The following is a 19,133-nucleotide window of genomic DNA, read 5'->3' as shown; positions in this document are numbered from 1 at the left end:
GAGATGGCCTCTTGTGTTTAAGGCAATTGAGGTTAAGTGACTTTCCCAGGGTCACATAGCTAGTAAGTGTCTGATGTGAGATTTGAATTCAGGTCCTCCCAACTTAAGAGCCAGCCACCTAGCTGCCCCAGTGGCAAGGAATACAGTATCTTCAAGAGAAATCCAGGTTTTAATTAGTAGTAGGAGACAGAGGGACTGCAGGAGGAAGCGATTGTAACTGAAGGGGAATTTGTTAACAATAGAAAGAGTGTATGAGAGGGGTAGTCCCATAGAACACATTAGGAAAAGTGAGAAAAGGTCTTGGGGAAAGTGATTTTTTTGCTTGGGCAGGTATTGGTTACAAGTGTTTGGGCAGCTGGTCTTTGCTAGCCACAAGGAAGGCAAAAGGATTGAGTGGGAGAAGCTTCAGAATGCTTGTGAGAATGTTCTCTGCAGATTCTGTTTCCCCAGGTGTAGTTCCCTCAGGTGATCAGGGCATAAGAAGCCAAAGCTTCTGGCTGGTGGGTAAGTCCTGGGGTGGAGAGAGAGAGGGGAGAGAGGTTTTATCAAGATTAGGGCCTAGAAAGTATTTTAAAATAAAATTTTGGCTTTGAGATCAATAATTCAATAATTTAGGTTACCCCAATGGTATATTAAGTTGATGTTAAGGAAAAATTTCCTCAAAGGTAAAAGGCTTGTTGAGATTAGTAGGAAGTACCTATCAAAAATGAACTAAGATAAGAAAGTAAATTAAGTCACAGTTTCTAAACCTCATAATTGGAGTGATTATCAAATGCTCCCTCAAGCTTAAAGAATCTTTAATTCATTGTAAGCATTTAAAGACTTGTAAATTACAAGATGTTGATTTATAGTTAAATTTTATTTTTAATGAACAAAAATAATTTTTCTTTCTCCAAGCCTTCAAAATACAAAAAACCCAAACCAACCCCCCACCCCAAAACAAACCCCTTGTAATAAGTATGCATAGTTGTTTGGGACAAACTGCCTCAGTTTACCCAAATAACTAGAGGAGACCACCAAGTAAAGCAGAGACAGATTTATTACATTCTTGCAAGAACGGGCAAACTCCAATCCTGAGATCAAGCCACAATAATTAATACATGGCTTGAGTTTTTATGGTAATTTTGGTTGGGGGGAAGTCTCCACATGCACTAGGGTGAGCTCACAATCTAACATCCAATCCTGTCTCACCCAGGGTGTGTGCTTAGCTCGTGATCCGTGTACGGAGACATGTATAGGAATGTAAAAGAAAAAAGGGGAGGCAGGAATCACTCCCTTATCTGATTGCAATTAATCCATGACAGGGACTGGGGTTCTGACATATGATGGATTCCAGATAGGCTGAAGACACAACTTTTATTACAGGCCATAAAACTAAGATGTAGCTGACAAGTAGAGACTGAGCAGAAGTAAAGTAAATAATGCTAATTGGTCGAACTGACAAGCAATAAAATTTACTAGGGGGCTGGATATCTTCCAGATCCCATCCTCAGAGTTTAATCTGACTCAAATCCATAATTATTCCACACATAGTCAAGCAAAACAAAACCCCCACATTGTTTATATCCAAAAATATATGTATTATTAAGTCCATCACTTTTCTGTCAGGAGGTAGATAGCATGCTTTATTACCAGTCCTCTGGAATCATGGTTGGTCATTGTGTTGATCATTGTTCTTAAAACTCTCAAAATGTTTTTTAAATCAACACTGATTTTTTTAAGTAAAGAGATAGAAAACTCTAATTCTTATGTATCTATATTAGTGATTTTATATATTATCTTTGACACTTAAAAACTCCTAAACCTACTAGTAAATTTCTATATTTGTGCTATATCCATTACCATTGGCTGTGTGGCTATGGTCTGATATTAATATTAGTCTCAGGTGACTTTTATGAATAAGATATTGCATCTACTACACAGATTTAAGTCATTCTACAGCCTTTCCTCGGCCATTTTGGCTCTGCCCCCAATGATTTTTTGGAACTTATATTCTAGTCTTGCATTTGAAAAAAAAAAATCAATGGCCCAGAGCCACAGATTCTCAGAGTTGAAAGGGAATTCCAGTGCTACCTAGATCCCATACCTGAACATGAATCCCCTCTACAACACACCTGGGAAATGGTCTTCTATCTTTTTCTGTAAGATCTCTAATGAGAGGGCACCCATTATATAGTGGGCAACCCATTCCATTTCTGGACTGCTCTAATTTGCTACAAAATTTTTCCTTGCATCAAGCCTAAATTTGTCTTTCTGCAACTTTGACTCTTGGCTCCTAGCATTGCCCTTTGGAGCTAATTATTCACCCACCTGAGAGTCCACACATTTGAAAACCAATGATAATGTTTCCATTAAATATTCATTTCTTCAGACTAAACATCTTCACTTCCTTCTCCTGATCTTCTGCTGTAATCCCAGACCAGTTACCATCCTGATTACTCTTCCATGGATGCTTTCCAATTGAGCAGTGTCCTTCCTAAAATGGAATGACTGGAAATTAACACAGTAGTCCATATGTGAACTGACCAAGGCAGAGTACATTGCTAATACAACCATTTAACCAGTTAACACCAATTAGCTTCTACAAAAGGATATTTAATTTGAAGCTATAGCAACAATGGAAGGACAAACATTCCTTAACACCTGAGGACATCCTCTCATAACAATTTGGTTCCTGTGGAGATTAAGTTCAGACTTAAGGGGCAGCTAGGTGGCACAGTGGATAAAGCACAGGCCCTGGATTCAGGAGGACCTCAGGGCCTGAGTTCAAATGTGACCTCAGACATTTGACACTTACTTAACTGTGTGACCTTGGGCAAGTCACTTAACCCTCATTGCCCCACCAAAAAAAAAAAGTTCAGACAATCTGTTTAAAGATTAATAGCATTGGTCCCACTGAATTTCATGTCCAAATTTGGCATCATCCATTGGATGAATCTAAGTTTCAGCTACTGTGGGGCTGGGTATTAGAGGTTTTTCCTGGGGCCTTGATTCTGGACTGGCTGGCAGCAAAACCCAGTGTGGACTGTATTCCTGGACCCTCTGGTGGTTTGCTGTTTTGGACTTTCAAAGGTTACAAGGTCATAAATATCTTTAATTTCCTTCCCCTAGAAGGGCAAGGCCATACACACTGGGCTTCATGTTGGCTCCAGATGAGATGGAGCCCCAGGCCCCTCCTTTACCCAGGGGCCCTTAGCAGCTCAAACTCCCTCTCCAAAGTCAGAAAGTTTGAAAAGTGCCAAAACCAAGAACCCTACTGCCTTTTTAATGCACCCTACTTCTTCTTCTTCTTCTTTTTCTTCTTCTTCTTTTTTTTTTTTAGTGAGGCAATTGGGGTTAAGTGACTTGCCCAGGGTCATACAGCTAGTAAGTGTTAAGTGTCTGAGGCCAGATTTGAACTCAGGTCCTCCTGACTCCAGGGCCGGTGCTCTATCCACTGCGCCACCTAGCTGCCCCTGCACCCTACTTCTAACTACATAGCCAATTAAAGAGACTTTTCTTCTTTCTGTGGGTACCAGATTGGAACTAGTTGTAGCATTTAGTCTCATACCCTAAATTTCTTCAAGGTACTTCTATTACAAGATAGCATGCTTCTGTGAAGCAGGCTCCCCAGCCTTTTCCACATGGGGAATTGCATGAGCCCCCTAACACTTTAACTTAGTCTGATAGTATATACAATGTTCCATACTTATAGTCCCTCCCCTTTTCATGGAAGTTCCCTCACCAATGAAAGCGCAGGGCTGATCCAAAACGAAACAAAGAACCTAGTTGGAGAGCACCTATAGTAGGTCCTCTTAGTCTTTTCTGTGTTGTGAACCTCTTTGACAGTCAAGTAAAGCTTATGGATTCCACAGAATAATATTTTTAAATATGTTAAGTAAAATGCATAAGATTGCAAAGGAAACCCATAATACTGAAATGTAGTTATCAAGAAATCCAACAAATTCATGGAAGCCAGGCTAAGAACTATTGATATAGAGCAAGACTTGACCCTAGGTATATAGGTATGCATAACCTTTTACTATTGCCAATTTTTTTGTGACCCCCACATTCAGTTATGAGATCCCATATGGAGTCGAGGCCCACAGTTTAAGTAGCTTTGATGTGTAAAGGTGACTGTGATGTCAAAGGAACTTGAAATCACCTTGAACAATACTTGGTTGAAGGAACTAGAGATGGTTAGTCCGGAGAAATGGAAACTTTGTTGGGGGAGAATAAGGTTGTTGTTTTCAAATATTTGACATGTCATATGGAAGAGGAAATTTATTTTGCTTGGTTTCACAAAGCAGAATTAGGAATATTGTTATAGAGAGGTAGATTTTGACTTGGTATTAGGAAGAATATCCTAATAATTAGAGCTTTTCTAAAGTTAGATGATCTCCCTTGGGAAATGATGAATTCCTTCTTATTAGTGGTTTTTATTTTGTGGTTGGATGACTATTGGTTAGGGATATTATAAAGAAGTTAATGCATATCAGGTAGGCATGTTGACTAGGTGATATCTGAGATCCCTTTTCATACCAATAATCCATGACACTAAGACAAATATATATTATTTTGGGATTCTCGGTTGTGAATTTTTTTTGGTAACATTACCACCTTTTATTAGCGTGTATAAACAATAGTTAATAGTAAGTAAAAAGTGTTAATCATGGGGGAAGCTAGATAAGAAAATTTTAGATTTCTAAAAATTACAGAATTTAAAATTTCATATTATATCAGCTAAAACATCATACTTGGATCTTTTATTTTAATTCATTTTTAAATTATTAGGCTATACAGCATCACTTTTTGTAGCAAAGAATTGGAAATAAAGTAGATGTCTATCAAATAGGGGAATGGCTAAACAAATTGTACATGAGTTTAATGGAATATTGCTGCAGTGTAAGAAACACAATGAATACAGAAAAGCTTTGGAAGACATAGGAACTGATGCAACATGAAGTAAACAGAATTAAAATATATATATGAACAATAAAAACAATAATGGAAAGAACAACAAGAAAGCAATCAAAATTAAATTTTGTGAAGTGATAATGACCAAGCTTGGTCCAAAAAAGCAATTTGAGAAGACACCTTTACTTGTTTCTTTGCAGAAGTGGGAGAACATGGGTGTGAGATATTGCTTAGAATCATACTTTTTTGATGTGTTCTTAAGTTTCATGGGACTTTATTCTTTCTTATTTTCTTCATACTTTATTATAAGGAATGACTCTGGAAGAGGAAGAGAGGGAAAATACAGTGGGGAAATGGATGATATGGAAAAAAAGATAGCAAAAATTTATTTTAAAAATTATGTGGTTATATATAATAGTCCTATGAACAATAGCAACAAAGAAACAAAACCCAATCTCTAGTCATCCATATTTACTAAAATTCTATTCCTTAATATTATTTATACATTTGCTATAGTGGTTGGCTTACTTTGGTTGTGTGTAACATGCCTTTTAGCAGATCCTCTCAATTACCTTGGTAAAGCTGCTTTGGAAATGGCAGGTCTGTCAGCCAGAAGAGGAACTGACTTATAGTTTTCAAGAAATAGATTTAGGGTGTGTGTGTGTGTGTGTGTGTGTGTGTGTGTGTGTGTGTAGATAATAATAGCACCTTCTTCACAGGATTATTTGTGAGAATCAAATGCATTAATATATGTAAGAACACTTTGCAAATCTTAAAATGCTGTTTAAGTACTAGTTATTATCAGTAACGATAGCTAGCATGAATAACAAATTTTGACTATAATAATAATAGTTAGCCCCTATATATTATAATATACAATTAATTATAATTAATTAAATATAAACAATTGCATATTGTATGATGTGCTATTAATAATATTTATTACAATATGATTATATCATAATCATATAATATGTAGCATATTATTAATAAGTGGATATCAATGTAATTAACATGTAATATATTATAATAATTACTATTAATAATTGTGGCCATATTAAAAGGTTCACTGTTTTTCTGACATTATGTTTAATGTTGTTATTTGTTTTGTTTATCTGTTTATATTTATATTTCAGTATATACGCACATCTTATGATACAAATTTGGAGCAGCTATTACATTTGATGTTGAAAGAATGGAAAATGGAACTACCAAAGCTTGTGATCTCTGTTCATGGGGGCATTCAGAACTTTGAAATGCCCTGCAAACTGAAGCAGATTTTCAGTCAAGGGCTGATCAAAGCTGCAGAGACAACAGGAGCATGGATAATAACTGAAGGCATCAACACAGGTAGAGCCTACCATCTTCATCTGCCCTCTTTATTTCCCCCTTTTTTCTGTGTTTGGTCCATTATGGGCAGTGGGGAAGGGGGCACAATATCCTCCACACCTTGTAGAAGTCCTAAAACATGTGGTGTTTTGTGAGGAATTAAGTTACAAAGCTGAAAATCAAACTGGGTAGTATATTGTGCACATTGTCTGGAAAATGCTGGTAGTGCAAAAATGAAATAACTGGAAGTTAATTTTTTTTTCTAGCATAGAAGCAAGGGGAAAAAAAAACACTTTTTTTCCCCTGAGTCTCCAATCATGGAAAGATTAAAAAAAACTAAGTTTTTAGTTCATGCAATCTACATTATAATTGTGTCAGCACATATTTTTGGTGATTCATTGATGCGATCATGTCCACATTTCAGGCAATTCATTCTAGTGAAATGTATTGCAGTTTTATTGAATATAGTGATCTAATTTTTAAAATATTCCTTTAGTATCTTTTAGTCAAAATAGATCATTGCTGAGGATTCCTATGCCCCTTCTAACTTTTACTTCTAATCCTGAACGATAATCAATACTTATTTACTATATGATTTTACATTTCTAGCCATTTCTGCAATTAATCCCCTCTTTATTCCCACTGCCAGCACCCTTGTACAAGGGCTAGAGTGCCCTTCCATTCCCTTTCACTGGCCAAGTCTTTTAAAACCAAATTCAAATGCCATTTCCCTGTGAAGGATTCCCTTCATGTCTCTGCTGTTGTTAATAACTTTACTCCCTAGACTTCATGTTGTGCTTTTTTTCTTCCTATGATGCACTTATCAGGAATTTTTATGCATTATAGTTAACTGTGTATGTGTCTTATCTTCCAAGTAGATTATAAGCTTCATGAGGTCAGAGCCCCATATAACTTTGTATTTTCCCTTGTACCTAGTGGAAATGTTTATTAAACTGAACCAAGTTTATCTAACTCACTCACTTTTTCCTGATCTGCCTTTAAGTTAAATTTGCCACACATTCCTTGTTCTTTTCTACTTCTTGTAATATTTTTTATCTGTCTCCTATGTTGATTTCCCTTCCTCTTCGCCTGTTTAATGGGGGATGCTTTAAAATACTATACTCGGGGCAGCTGGGTGGCGCAGTGGATGGGGCACTTGCCCTGGATTTGGGTGGACCTGAGTTCTGGTCCGGCCCCAGACACTTGACACTTGCTGGCTGTGTGGCCCTGGACGGGTTGCTTGGCCCTTGTTGCCCTGCAAAAAAAACAAAACCAAAACCAAAAAACAACAAAACAAATAAAATAAAATACTACACTCAGTCCATTTCTCTTCTCTTTCCCTCATTTTTCCTCCGATGATTTCATTCACTTCTGTAGCTTTATTTTTCATTTCTGTGCGGTTGACTCCCAAATCCATGTTTATAACCCAGATCTCTCTCTTGAGCTTCAGTCCCACATTTCCTATTGCATGTAGCAAACAATAGCTTCTTAGCCACTTCCCCCCCTAACTCTAGTCACTCTCTACCAGTCAATGAACTTTTATTAAACACTTGTGCTACGCACAAGAAACTCACTCTCAAGAAACTCACAGTCTAAGTGGGAAAATAACATAGGAGTTACTATGTACAAACAAGATACACTTAGGAGAAACTGTAAATAATCTCAGAGAGAAGGCATTAATTAACATTAAAGAAAGATCAGGAAATACCTTTTGAAAGGTAAGATTTTAGTGTTTTTTTTGTTTTTGTTTTTTTGCGGGGCAATGGGGGTTAAGTGACTTGCCCAGGGTCATACAGCTAGTAAGTGTCAAGTGTCTGAGGCCGGATTTGAACTCAGGTCCTCCTGACTCCAGGGCTGGTGCTCTATCCACTGCACCACCTAGCTGTCCCACAAAAGGTAAGATTTTAACTGGGATCTGAAGGAACCCAAGGGAGCCAGGAACTAGAGATGAGGGGTGAGAGAATTCCAGGTATGGGGGACAGCCACTGAAAATGCTGGAGCTGGGAGATGGAATGCCTTATGCTAGCAACAGCCTTGTATCACCGGATCTCTGAGTACATGGAGTGGAGGAGAGGTACTCAGTATTTTGTTCAAAACACAGGTGACAGAAGGAAAAGGATTTTCTGTTCTGAGTTTACAAATACTACAAATGACAGCTTTCATCCTGTTACTCTAACCTTTTACTGCATCGACATTGCTTAGTATTAGAGTTCTTTAGCTTGTTATTCAAGGTCCTCCAACATTTAGCTTCTATGGAGTTTTCCAGCATTATCTCCCACTACTCTTCTTCTTCTTCTTCTTCTTCTTCTTCTTCTTCTTCTTCTTCTTCTTCTTCTTCTTCTTCTTCTTCTTCTTCTTCTTCTTCTTCTTCTTCTTCTTCTTCTTCTTCTTCTTCTTCTTCTTCTTCTTCTTCTTCTTCTTCTTCTTCTTCTTCATGAGGGTTAAGTGACTTGCCCAAGGTCATACAGCTAGTAAGTGTCAAGTGTCTGAGGTCAGATTTGAATTCAGGTCCTCCTGAATCCAGGGCCAGTGCTTTATCCACTGTGCCACCTAGCTGCCCCCTCCCACCATTCTTCTAATGAGCATTTTGCACCAGGAAACTCAATGTATTTTGATATCTCTGACAATAACTTGTACTCTTCCATTTTTGTGTCTTTGCTTATGATATTCTATTGGTTTGTATTTCCTCCTCTCTTCTCTGGCTAGCAGTACTCTCCATTCTTTGAGACTTGATCCCCATTCTCCTTCATGAAGCTTTTTTAATGACTATATTTGGAAATAGTCTCCTTCTCTTTTGAATTATTTATTTGCATACTGTTATCATATGCTGCCTTGTATTGTGTTGTTCATTTTTTCAAGTACTTTGGAGTGTATATAATACATTAAGCATTTAGAGACAGTGTGGTGTAATGGGCAGAGAGCTTGCTTTGAATTGAAAAAGAGTTTAAGTTCTCCCTTTGACATGTACTGGCAGTGTGACCTTGGGTAAAACATTTAACTTTCCATTGCTCTAGGAAACTTTGCTATGACTATAAATTGCAGGGAAGGTGATATGCACTGGTGGAAGGAGTTTTCCTACACTTATGCCAGTGCAATCATAGGTCTTTTTCCCTGTTGCCAGCACCTAGAATGCATAAGGCACTGTACCACTCAATATATCATTTTTTTTTAATATAGCAATAAATGTTTGCTGGCTTGTTGTCTTGGCTTGAATACTGCAGATCCGGAGTTTGACTTGCACATTGAGAACTCCCTGAAGTAAGAGGGGCTGCTTCATTAACCAAGAGCTCCCTGTCAGTAGAAGTTTTCAGATAAATGTTGAATAAGTCATGTGCACCTGATGCGTGGGTGGTGATAATTATTTTGAGATTAACCTTGGAAAAGTTCCCATTATTTTAGAACAGGGAGAAGGTTGTGAAGCAAAGGCCAGTACCCTCTCCACCATGCTGTGTTTGCCTCAGATGCTTCATGGTCTGATGTTCCTTGGGAAGGCCTTGGAGGGTTGAGGGGATGGGCTGGGTCTTAGCCATTCAGTGTTCTGTCTTTTGCTATCCCAGAGCCACTTTCCTTGGCAGAGAATATGTTGAAAAGCCAGAAATGACTAGTTCTTTCTTCTTGTCATCTGTTGTCAACCTCTTATCTGTACTTCTCAGAAGACCTTTCTAACCTTCTTTTTTTTTTTTTTTGGTTTAGCAACAAACATTTATTTTATTTTCCATTTACATGTGAGGGTAGTTTTCAACATTCATTTTCATAAGATTTAGAGTTCCAAATTTTTCTCCCTCCCTTTCTTCCCCCCTCCACAAGATTGCAATCAGGTTATATATGTACAATCCACAAGTGTTCTTTTTATCAGTTCTTTCTATAGGGGTGCATAGTAAGCTTCCTCATTAGTTCCTTGGGATTGTCTTGGATCATTGCACTGCTGAGAGTAGTTGTCATTCACAATTGCTCATTGAACAATACTGCTGTCACTACGCACAATGTCCTCTCAGCTCTGCTCACTTCACCATACATTGATGTTCATTAGTCTTTCAAGGTTTTTCAGGGATCATCCTGTTTGTCATTTCCTGTAGCACAAGACCATTCCACTACAATCATATAGCACAGCTTTTTCCATCATTCCTCAATTGATGGACATTCCTTTGATTCTCAATTCTTAGCCTCCACCAAGAGTTGCTATAAATATTTTTTGTACAATTTTTCCCCCTTTTCTCTTTTTCATGATGACTATTGTTAATTGTTTTCCTTCCATCCTATTCCCTTCCCCATGATATTTATTCTATTATCCATCTTCTATCTCCTCTCACTCTTCAAAAGGGATTTGATTCTGTCTATCCCCTCCCCCACTCTGCCCTTCCCTCTTTCTGCCTCTCTCTCTTTATCCCCTTCCCTTCCTATTTTCCTACAGGGTTAGAGAGATTACTCCACCCAATTGAGTGTGTACATTATTCCCTCCTTGAGCCAATTCTAATGAGATTGAGGTCTTTGAGCCTATTTTGATGAGTGTTAGGCTCATTTATTGCCCAGATTAAATAGATTCCTCTACACAGTTGGGTGTGTCTGTTAGTCCCTCCTTGAGGCAGCTCTGATGAGTTTAAGATCTTTGAGCCTTTTCTGATGAGTGTAAAATTCATTTACTGTCCTGCTCCTCTCCCATCTCTTTCCCCACTTCATAAGCCTTTTCCTGTTACTTTCATGTAGGATTTCACTTCTGCCCTTCCCCCTCCCCCAGTGAATTCCCTTCACCCCTCAATTTAACTCTAAAGGTGTTATCATCTAGCTAAGTGACACAGTGGACAAATCATCACCCCCGGACCCAGGGGGATCCCAGCCAAAACATGGCCTCAGACACAAGACAGTCGCCCACTGTATGACCCCAGGTATGTCCCCCAGCTCCAATTTTTTTTTTTTATGGTTCTCTAGGGTCTTGTATTTGAAAGTCAAATATGCCATTCAGTTTAGGTCTTTTCATCACAAATATCTGAAAGTCTTCTTTTTCATCAAAGTCCCATTTTTTCTGCTGAAAGGTAATGCTGAGTTTTGCTGGGTAGGTGATTCTTGGTTGTAATCCCATTTCCTTTGCCCTTTGGAATATCATATTCCATGCCCTCTGGTCCTTTAATGTAGAAGCTGCTAGATCTTGTGCTATCCTGACTGGGGCTCCACAGTACTTGAATTCTTTCTTTTTGGCAGCTTGCAATATTTTCTCCTTGACCTGAGAGCTCTGGAATTTGGCTATAATATTCCTAGGAGTTTTCTTTTGGGGATTTCTTTCTGGAAGTGATTGGTGGATTCTTTCAATTTCTATTTTAGCTGCTTTTTCTAGAATTTCAGGGCAATTTTCCCTGAGGATATCTTGGAAGATGGTGTCTAAGCTCTTTCCTTGATCATGGTTTTCAGGTAGACCAATAATTTTCAAATTCTTTCTCCTGGACCTATTTTCCAGGTCAGCAGTTTTTCCCAGAAGATATTTCACATTGCCCTCTATTTTTTTATTCATTTGGATTTGCTTTATTGTGTCTTGGTTTCTCATAAAGTCACTGGCTTCCACTGTTCAATCCTCATTCTTAGGCAATTATTTTCATCAGAGAGCTTTTGTACCTCCTTTTCCATTTGGCCAATTTGACTTTTCAAGCTGTTGACTTTTTTCTCATGTCATTCCTGCATCACCCTCATTTCTCTTTCCATTTTTTCCTCTACCTCTCTAATTTTATCTTCAAAGTCCTTTTTGAGCACCTCTATGGCCTGAGACCAATTTGTATTTTTCTTGGAGGCTTTAGATATAGGGGCCCTGTTATTGACATCTTCCTTTGAGGGTGCCCCTTGGTCTTCCTTGTTTCTGAAGAAACTTTCTATGGTCCTAACCTTTCTTTGTCTGCTCATCTTGCCTTTCTTTTACTAGACTTTTAGCTCCTTAAAGTAGGGCACTGTTTCCAGGCTGCAGTGTCCCAAGCTTAAGAAGTCCCAGGTGGTATGATTTAAGGAGGATCAGGTTCTTCAGTCACCTGGCCTGTTTCCTGGTCCTAGATGACCCCAGACCAACTTGCCAATCAACCAGCTTTGTTTGTTCTGGTTGTTAGCTCTGATGAGCCTGTGCCCCTCTCCTACCTGGGCCACTTCTACTTGAGCCTACTACCTGGTTTTCAGTAGGGGTGTAGAATCCAAGTTCTGCCTTAGCACCAGCATAGATCCCTGTAGTCTGTCCCCTGCCCAGGGCTCAGCCCACTCACCAGACTGTGAGCTTAGTTCCAAACGACACTGGTGCTTCAGCTGATTCAGAGGCTCTGGGTGTCTCCTTCTCTGGTGAGGCCTTCCTGAGACTGGATCTGTGTCAGGGTGACTGTGGGGTTGGGCCCAACTCCTGTATCAGCACAGCAGCTCCCTTCTTCTGACCTTCCAAGTTGTTCTTGGTTAGAAGATGATTTCAGCACATTCTTCTGTGAGTTTTTTTGCTCTGGGCATTTTCCTATGACCTTATTTGGATGTTTTTTTGGAGCAATCATGTAATGAATTTGGTAGCTCACTGTCTTTCCTCTCAATATATCATATTTAAAGATAAATAATACCTGGTTCCTGTCTTCAAGGTGTTTACTTATATTCTAATAAGACAGTTGAAACGTATAAAAAAAACCTAGTTAATAAAACAAAGTAGACTGTGCCACAAAAAGCTATGAATAAAATGCTGTATTTCAGAGTAATATATTTCTTACTAGATTATCAAATAATATTTTTGTTTCACAAATATGTACCAACATAATGCCTTATATGTGTCCAGTTCTCAATAAATGCTTTTTGGATGAATGAATAGATGAATTTCCAGGAGCCTGATGAAAAAGAAATAGAAGATTAAGAAAAGGGGAAGGTTTTATCCTCTCCTTTATGGGTGATCTAAATGTGCATTTTCACATTTTCCTGGAGTATATACTGTTCACGTCTTTATAAGGAACAGAAGATTGTACTTGATTTCTAAGTCCATTTTATTGTTTTTGTTTTTGTTTTTGGTAAGGCAGTTGGGGTTAAGTGACTTGCCCAGGGTCGCACAGCTAGTAAGTGTTAAGTGTCTGAGGCTGGATTTGAACTCAGGTACTCCTGCCTCTGGGGGCCGGTGCTTTATCCGCTGTGCCACCTAAGTCTATTTTATACTGTGTATTTTATTTCTACTGAAAAGATGAAAGAGATGATGGAGTTTGGGGAATAAAAGAAGGAGGTGAAATTGAGCAAGGTTTTGTCTTAGGTACATGCTTGAAGTTTTAAGATCTTGGAAATGATGAGGGTAGTTCAGTTACTTTAGGATGACTTAAAGATCTCAAAGGGTGGAGCCAAGATGGAAGAGGAGGAGCAGGAACTCACCTGAACTCTCCCAAATCCCTCTCCAAACAACTTTAAAATAATGCTTCAAAATTAATTCTGGAGCACAGAACCAACAGACAATTGGATGAAATAATTTTCCAGCCCAAGACAACTTAGGAGGTTGACAAGAACAGTCTCTTTCACCAGGCTGGTGGTGGGCTTGGAGTGCAGTTCAGGCCATACTGCTGCACCAACAGCAGGCCTTGGGGCACATGCATGAGAATGAGTAGCAGCAATAGCTTCTGGAGCTCTCAGCCCACAGATAGTAAGGGGATCAGACAACTGGTCAGAAAGAGATTATATTTGACCCTTTGCAGGCACTGGGTTCAGGACTCTATTGCATTGCCTATCCACAATTCCAGGCCACAGTCCCATAGTGAAGAAGAATACCAGTGCTTGTGGCTGAAGGAAAACAGGGATGTTGGTGACAGTTCAAGGGTAGAAAAGAGTACTACTTGTGATCCTTTTCAAGGGAGTCAGGATTTTGGTCTCAATTCCAAGGTAGAAAGGAACACTAGTGATTGTAGTTCAGGAGATCAGGGGACCCGCTCACTGTTCTAGGGTCAAGAGGAGAGCTAGCACTTGTGGTTGCAGGGCAACAAGGTCCCCTCCTGGGTAAAGACCAGAACATGGACCAGGATAGCAGTGACCTCACCTCTCCTTAAATCATGCTACCCTGGAAGCATTAAAAACTTACAGACTTGGGGCAGCTAGATGGCGCAGTGGATAGAGCACTGGCTCTGGAGTCAGGAGTACCTGAGTTCAAATCCGGCCTCAGACACATAACACTTACTAGCTGTGTGACCCTGGGCAAGTCACTTAACCCCAATTGCCTCACTAAAAAAAAAAAAAAAAAACCCAAAACAAACCAAAAAAACCTTACAGACCTGAAGAAGAAGCTCTGAAAACAGAGGCATGAAAAACATGAAGCTTGGGGCAGTGCCCCCTCCACTCTGGGAATAGAGTCTAATTTTAGCATAAAGTTAAAAGTCAAGAAATAGGTGACAGGGAAGATCAAGAAACAAATTTAGAAGACAACAGCATCAAAATAGCTAAAAGAAAAGCCTCAAAGAAAAATGTGAATTAAACAGAAGCCTAAAAAGAATTCCTAGAAGACCTCAAAAAAGATTTTAAAAATAAAATAAGAAAGACAGACTAAAACTTGGGGAAAAAAATGAGAGCTATGTAAGAAAATAAGGAAAAGAGTTAACATCTTGGCCAAAGAGGCACAAAAAAAATCTGAAGAAAATAACAGCTTTCAAAACAGAATTCATCATATAGTAAAGGAGGTATAAAAATCAACTGAAGAGTACTCCTTAAAAAAGCAGAATTGGCCAAATGAAAGAAGAGGTACAAAAATTCACTGAAGAAAATAATTCATTCAAAATTAGAATTGGGCATATGGAAGCTAATGACTCCATGAGACATCAAGAAACAATAAAACAATTCAAAAAGTGAAAAAAAATTGAAATATTTCATTGTTGGAAAAACAATTGTCCTGGAAAATAGATCAAGGAGAGAGAATTTAATGTTGGACTACCTGAAAGCTGTGATCATAAAAAAAGAGCCTAGACATCATATTTTGGGACGTTATCAAGGAAAACTGCCTTGATATACTAGAATCAGAGGGAAAAATAGAAATTGAAAGAATCTACTGATCATCTCCTAAAGTGATCCCCAAATGAAAACCTCTAGGAATATTATAGCCAAATTCCAGAACCCCCCAGGACAAGGAGAAAATATTGCAGGTAGCCAAGATAATTAAAATATTATGGAGTCATAGTCAGGCTCACACAAGATCTAGTAGCTTTCACATTAAAGGATTGGAGGGCTTGGAATATTATATTGTGAAAGGCAAAGGAGCTAGGATTACAACCAGGAATAACCTACCCAGCTAAACTAGATATAACCCTTGGGGGAGGAGGGTGGGGCAGAATGGACATTTAATTAATTCCTGATGAAAAAAAACATATCTGAAGAGAAAATATGACTTCCAAATACAAAGCTCAAGAGAAACATAAAAAGGTAAACAGGGAAGAGAAATCATAAGTTATTCAAGTAGGTCTTTTAAAAATTTTAAAACATTTTTATTTAAAATTTTGAGTTCCAAATTCTGTCCCTTCCTCTGTCCCTCCCTCCCATCCCTCTTCCCTGAGTCAGTAAGCAATCAGATATAAGTTATACATGTAAAATTATTCAATAAGGTTAAACCATTAACATTCCTATATTAGAAGATAATAATCAATAAACCCCTAAGAATTTTATCATAATTAGGGCAGAGGGCACAGGTGCAAGTTGACTTTATGGGCTGATTTCAAAAAAATAAAATGAAGGGGTGATGGGGGCAGCTAGGTGGCACAGTGGATAAAGCACCGGCCCTGGATTCAGGAAGACCCGAGTTCAAATCTGGCCTCCGACATTTGACACTTACTAGCTGTGTGACCCTGGGCAAGTCACTTAACCCTTATTGCCCAGCAAAAGAAAAAAAGAAAAACAAACAAACAAAAAATGAAGGGGTGAGAGAGAGATGCACTGGGAAATGGGGAAGGGAGAGGAAGAATGGGGGAAATTATCTTACATAAAAGAGGCAGAGTTCTGAGATAAAGTAATATGTTTCCATACAAATTTTATTTGAAATAGGGGCTTGGGTGTAGAGGAATGAAGAAAAGTCCAGTGTGTGAAAAAAGGATATAGGAAGGGCACATCTGCAATGGCTTTCCCTTAAGAAAGTTGAATAAATGTAGCAGATAGGGTACTGGATTTGAAGTCAGAATGTCTTGGATTCAAATCCTCTCTCAGTTACTGTGTGACATTAAATCACTTAAACTCACTGGGCCTTAGGAAAGAAAACTTAGCTGTATAATGAGGGGATTGATTAGATTTGAGAACCTCTGATATCCCTTCCAGGTATAAATCTGTGATCTTATGATTCTAGTGGGGATATGACATGAAAGAGTTTAAGGTAAGCAAAGGGCAAAGGGAGAATATTGTGACTGTGTGGATCAAGTGTCCAGTGAGGAAGGTGATGCCAAGACAAAGTAGACTTTGAAGGAGGGAGAGGAGAGTTGAGGTGAGGCAGGAGAAATTTACCTCATAAGGAGAAGAGAACCTTAAAAGGCATGAGGGGGCAGCACTGGGATTAGATTGTGAGCTCCTTGAGGGCAAGGACTGTCTTTTGCCTCTTTTTGTATCCCCATTGCTTAGCACAATGCCTTGTACACGATAGGTACTTAATAAATATTGATTGACTGATTCCAGAAATTGCAGGTGCTAAGAGCCATCTACTTGAAACATCTGCTTTCAGGGGAACAATGCATGTTCTCACTTTCTTCCTCCTTCTCTCTTCAAGCCAACATGTTCTGAAGTCTGAAGGGGGTTGGGGAGGTAAAAGGGCACAATGGAAATTAGGACCTAATGTTTGACCTTTGAACCTAAATATTTACAGGAGTCTCCAAGCATGTTGGGGATGCCCTCAAAGCACATTCTTCCCAATGCCTCAGGAAAATCTGGACAATTGGAATTCCTCCTTGGGGAATCATTGAGAACCAGAGAGATCTTATTGGAAAAGATGTGAGTAAAATAAGCCTTTAAAAAAAGTTAACTACTTTTTTTTGTTTGTTTTTGATGGTGATAGAATGAAGAAACCTATTTTCTCTTAAGAGGAAAGTTTTCTTGCTAGTGTATTGTTATGATTTTGGTTACGAAGAGTAATTGTTAAATGGTTTTCTACTCTGACGAGCAGTAATTGTGTTGTTAATAAAACTCCTTCTTATGGGTTGTTAGGACATCACACTTCTAAAATATGTTATATTGGTAGCAAGTTCCAATGAGTTCTTATGTCTGAGTGTTTTTTGAAGTGTTTAATCTTACATAAAGGGAAATATTGACCTGAAAACAAATAATCACTAAAGTAGGTCTGATTTCTGCAGTTCTTTCAAATGATTTGTCCTGATTGAACTCTAGGTAATTCCTTAGGCAATTGCTGAAGTACTTTAGCTGAGAGGTTAACTATGCATAGCAGGCTCATAATAAAGGTTTGTTGGTGTTTGAGACTCATTAGCAGAAGGAAGAGTAGCATCCCCACCATCATCATAATCACCTACTGCTGCTGCTACTACCACCACCACTACTGTGACTACTGCTACCACCACCATAACCGCTGACAATAACTGACATTTATATTGTGCTTTAAGATTTTCAAAGTCCTTTATATCTATTAACTTATTTGAGCTTCAGTCCTGTGACATAAATAGCAACCCTGTGCAGTAGATACTGCACATAGGATTGTGTCCATCTTGCAGATAAGAAGATTGGGACTTAGAACGGTGAATATCTTGCCCATTGTAAAGTAGCTAGTAAGCACTGGAGATAGGATTTGAACTGAGACCTTTCTGACTCCAGTTGTAGCACTTCATTCACTCAGGTAGAGAGGGTATTGAATGAGAGGCATTATATAGTTCAGTCGATCAAACAGTCAATCAATCAACCAGCATTTATTAAGCACTTGAAAACAAATACAAACAGAAAGAAAGATTGTCTTTGACTTCAAGGAGCTTCTGTGCTTTGGGTGAGGATACCACACCAGAGGAAACTGAACAAGGGAGGATGTCATGGGAGAGAAAGACTCTGGAATGAACACATATTGGGCCTGAATGACCTCCTGAAACAGAAGTTGTGGAAGGAGTCATCAAGTCAGAGGGGAGAGTCCCAGTCCAGGGTAAAAGGACTGGAGTGATATGTATTTCTACATCTGAAAAAATCATGGATCCTTACCTAGAATTATTGAAGAATATGGTGCTGATGTTTTCCATAGCATGAATTGCTATTTCATTTGTTTCTGATCATCCTTTTGATTTGGAATATTGATTGATTTTATATATATATTAGAATTTAAATAGAAGTGATTTTCATTACTGGCAATCACTAGGAGCTGTGATTTCTTCAGTGTCATAACTGAATCTGTGAGCTCTATGACTTTAGTAGATAAGTTCTGTGGAAGAGCCTGAGGTTGCTAGCAGTCAGGAGACTTGCCTAGGGTCAAGTCAACTAGGCAGCAAGTACTTATTAAGCAATTACTACACGTGAGATGTTAAGCTAATTAAGCCCTGGGGATAGAAAGAATTGCTGAGCTTGGATTCTAGAAGACGTGAACCTGCTTCTGATATATTAGAATGCAACTTCCTGGAGAGTAGGGATTGCCTAACTTTTCTTTGTGTAGCACAGACCTTTGCACATAGCATATGCTTATTCATTTATTCACTCAAAACTGATCCTTGACCTCAAGGTACAGGATTTTATGTCTTCTTGAGTCCAAGCCCAGCACTCCGTCAACTATGCCACGATGCTTCTACTATTATCATTATCATTGTTGTTGTTATTATTTTTACTACTCTAGTAAAATGAGAAGCTTCAGATGAAAGTACTCACATTTCCATATTTTATATGGGTTTTTCATTTTTAAATAACTGGGTCTTATACTTTTCCTGATTAAAGGGTGTCTTCCCTTCTCCAAGGAATTTCTTCTACCAGTGTGGACTGGTATCTTATCTTCAGCT

At 38.6% G+C, this 19,133-nt stretch overlaps 1 protein-coding gene across 1 annotated transcript in view; it reads left to right on the top strand.

Annotated features, from left to right (window-relative positions):
• Positions 1 to 19,133, top strand: part of TRPM6 (transient receptor potential cation channel subfamily M member 6) — a 253,994-nt gene that overhangs the window by 95,334 nt on the left and 139,527 nt on the right. The window contains exons 5-6 of the mRNA XM_043976597.1: positions 6,033 to 6,246; positions 17,024 to 17,148. Coding sequence (XP_043832532.1) covers positions 6,033 to 6,246; positions 17,024 to 17,148 — 339 coding nt within the window. The remainder of the gene's footprint in view (positions 1 to 6,032; positions 6,247 to 17,023; positions 17,149 to 19,133) is intronic.

This window comes from Dromiciops gliroides, chromosome 1, assembly GCF_019393635.1.
Source record: "Dromiciops gliroides isolate mDroGli1 chromosome 1, mDroGli1.pri, whole genome shotgun sequence".
In the NCBI taxonomy this organism is placed as follows: Eukaryota; Metazoa; Chordata; class Mammalia; order Microbiotheria; family Microbiotheriidae; genus Dromiciops; species Dromiciops gliroides.
Note: the sequence above shows the minus strand (reverse complement) of the source record. Positions and strands in the feature narration are given on the sequence as shown.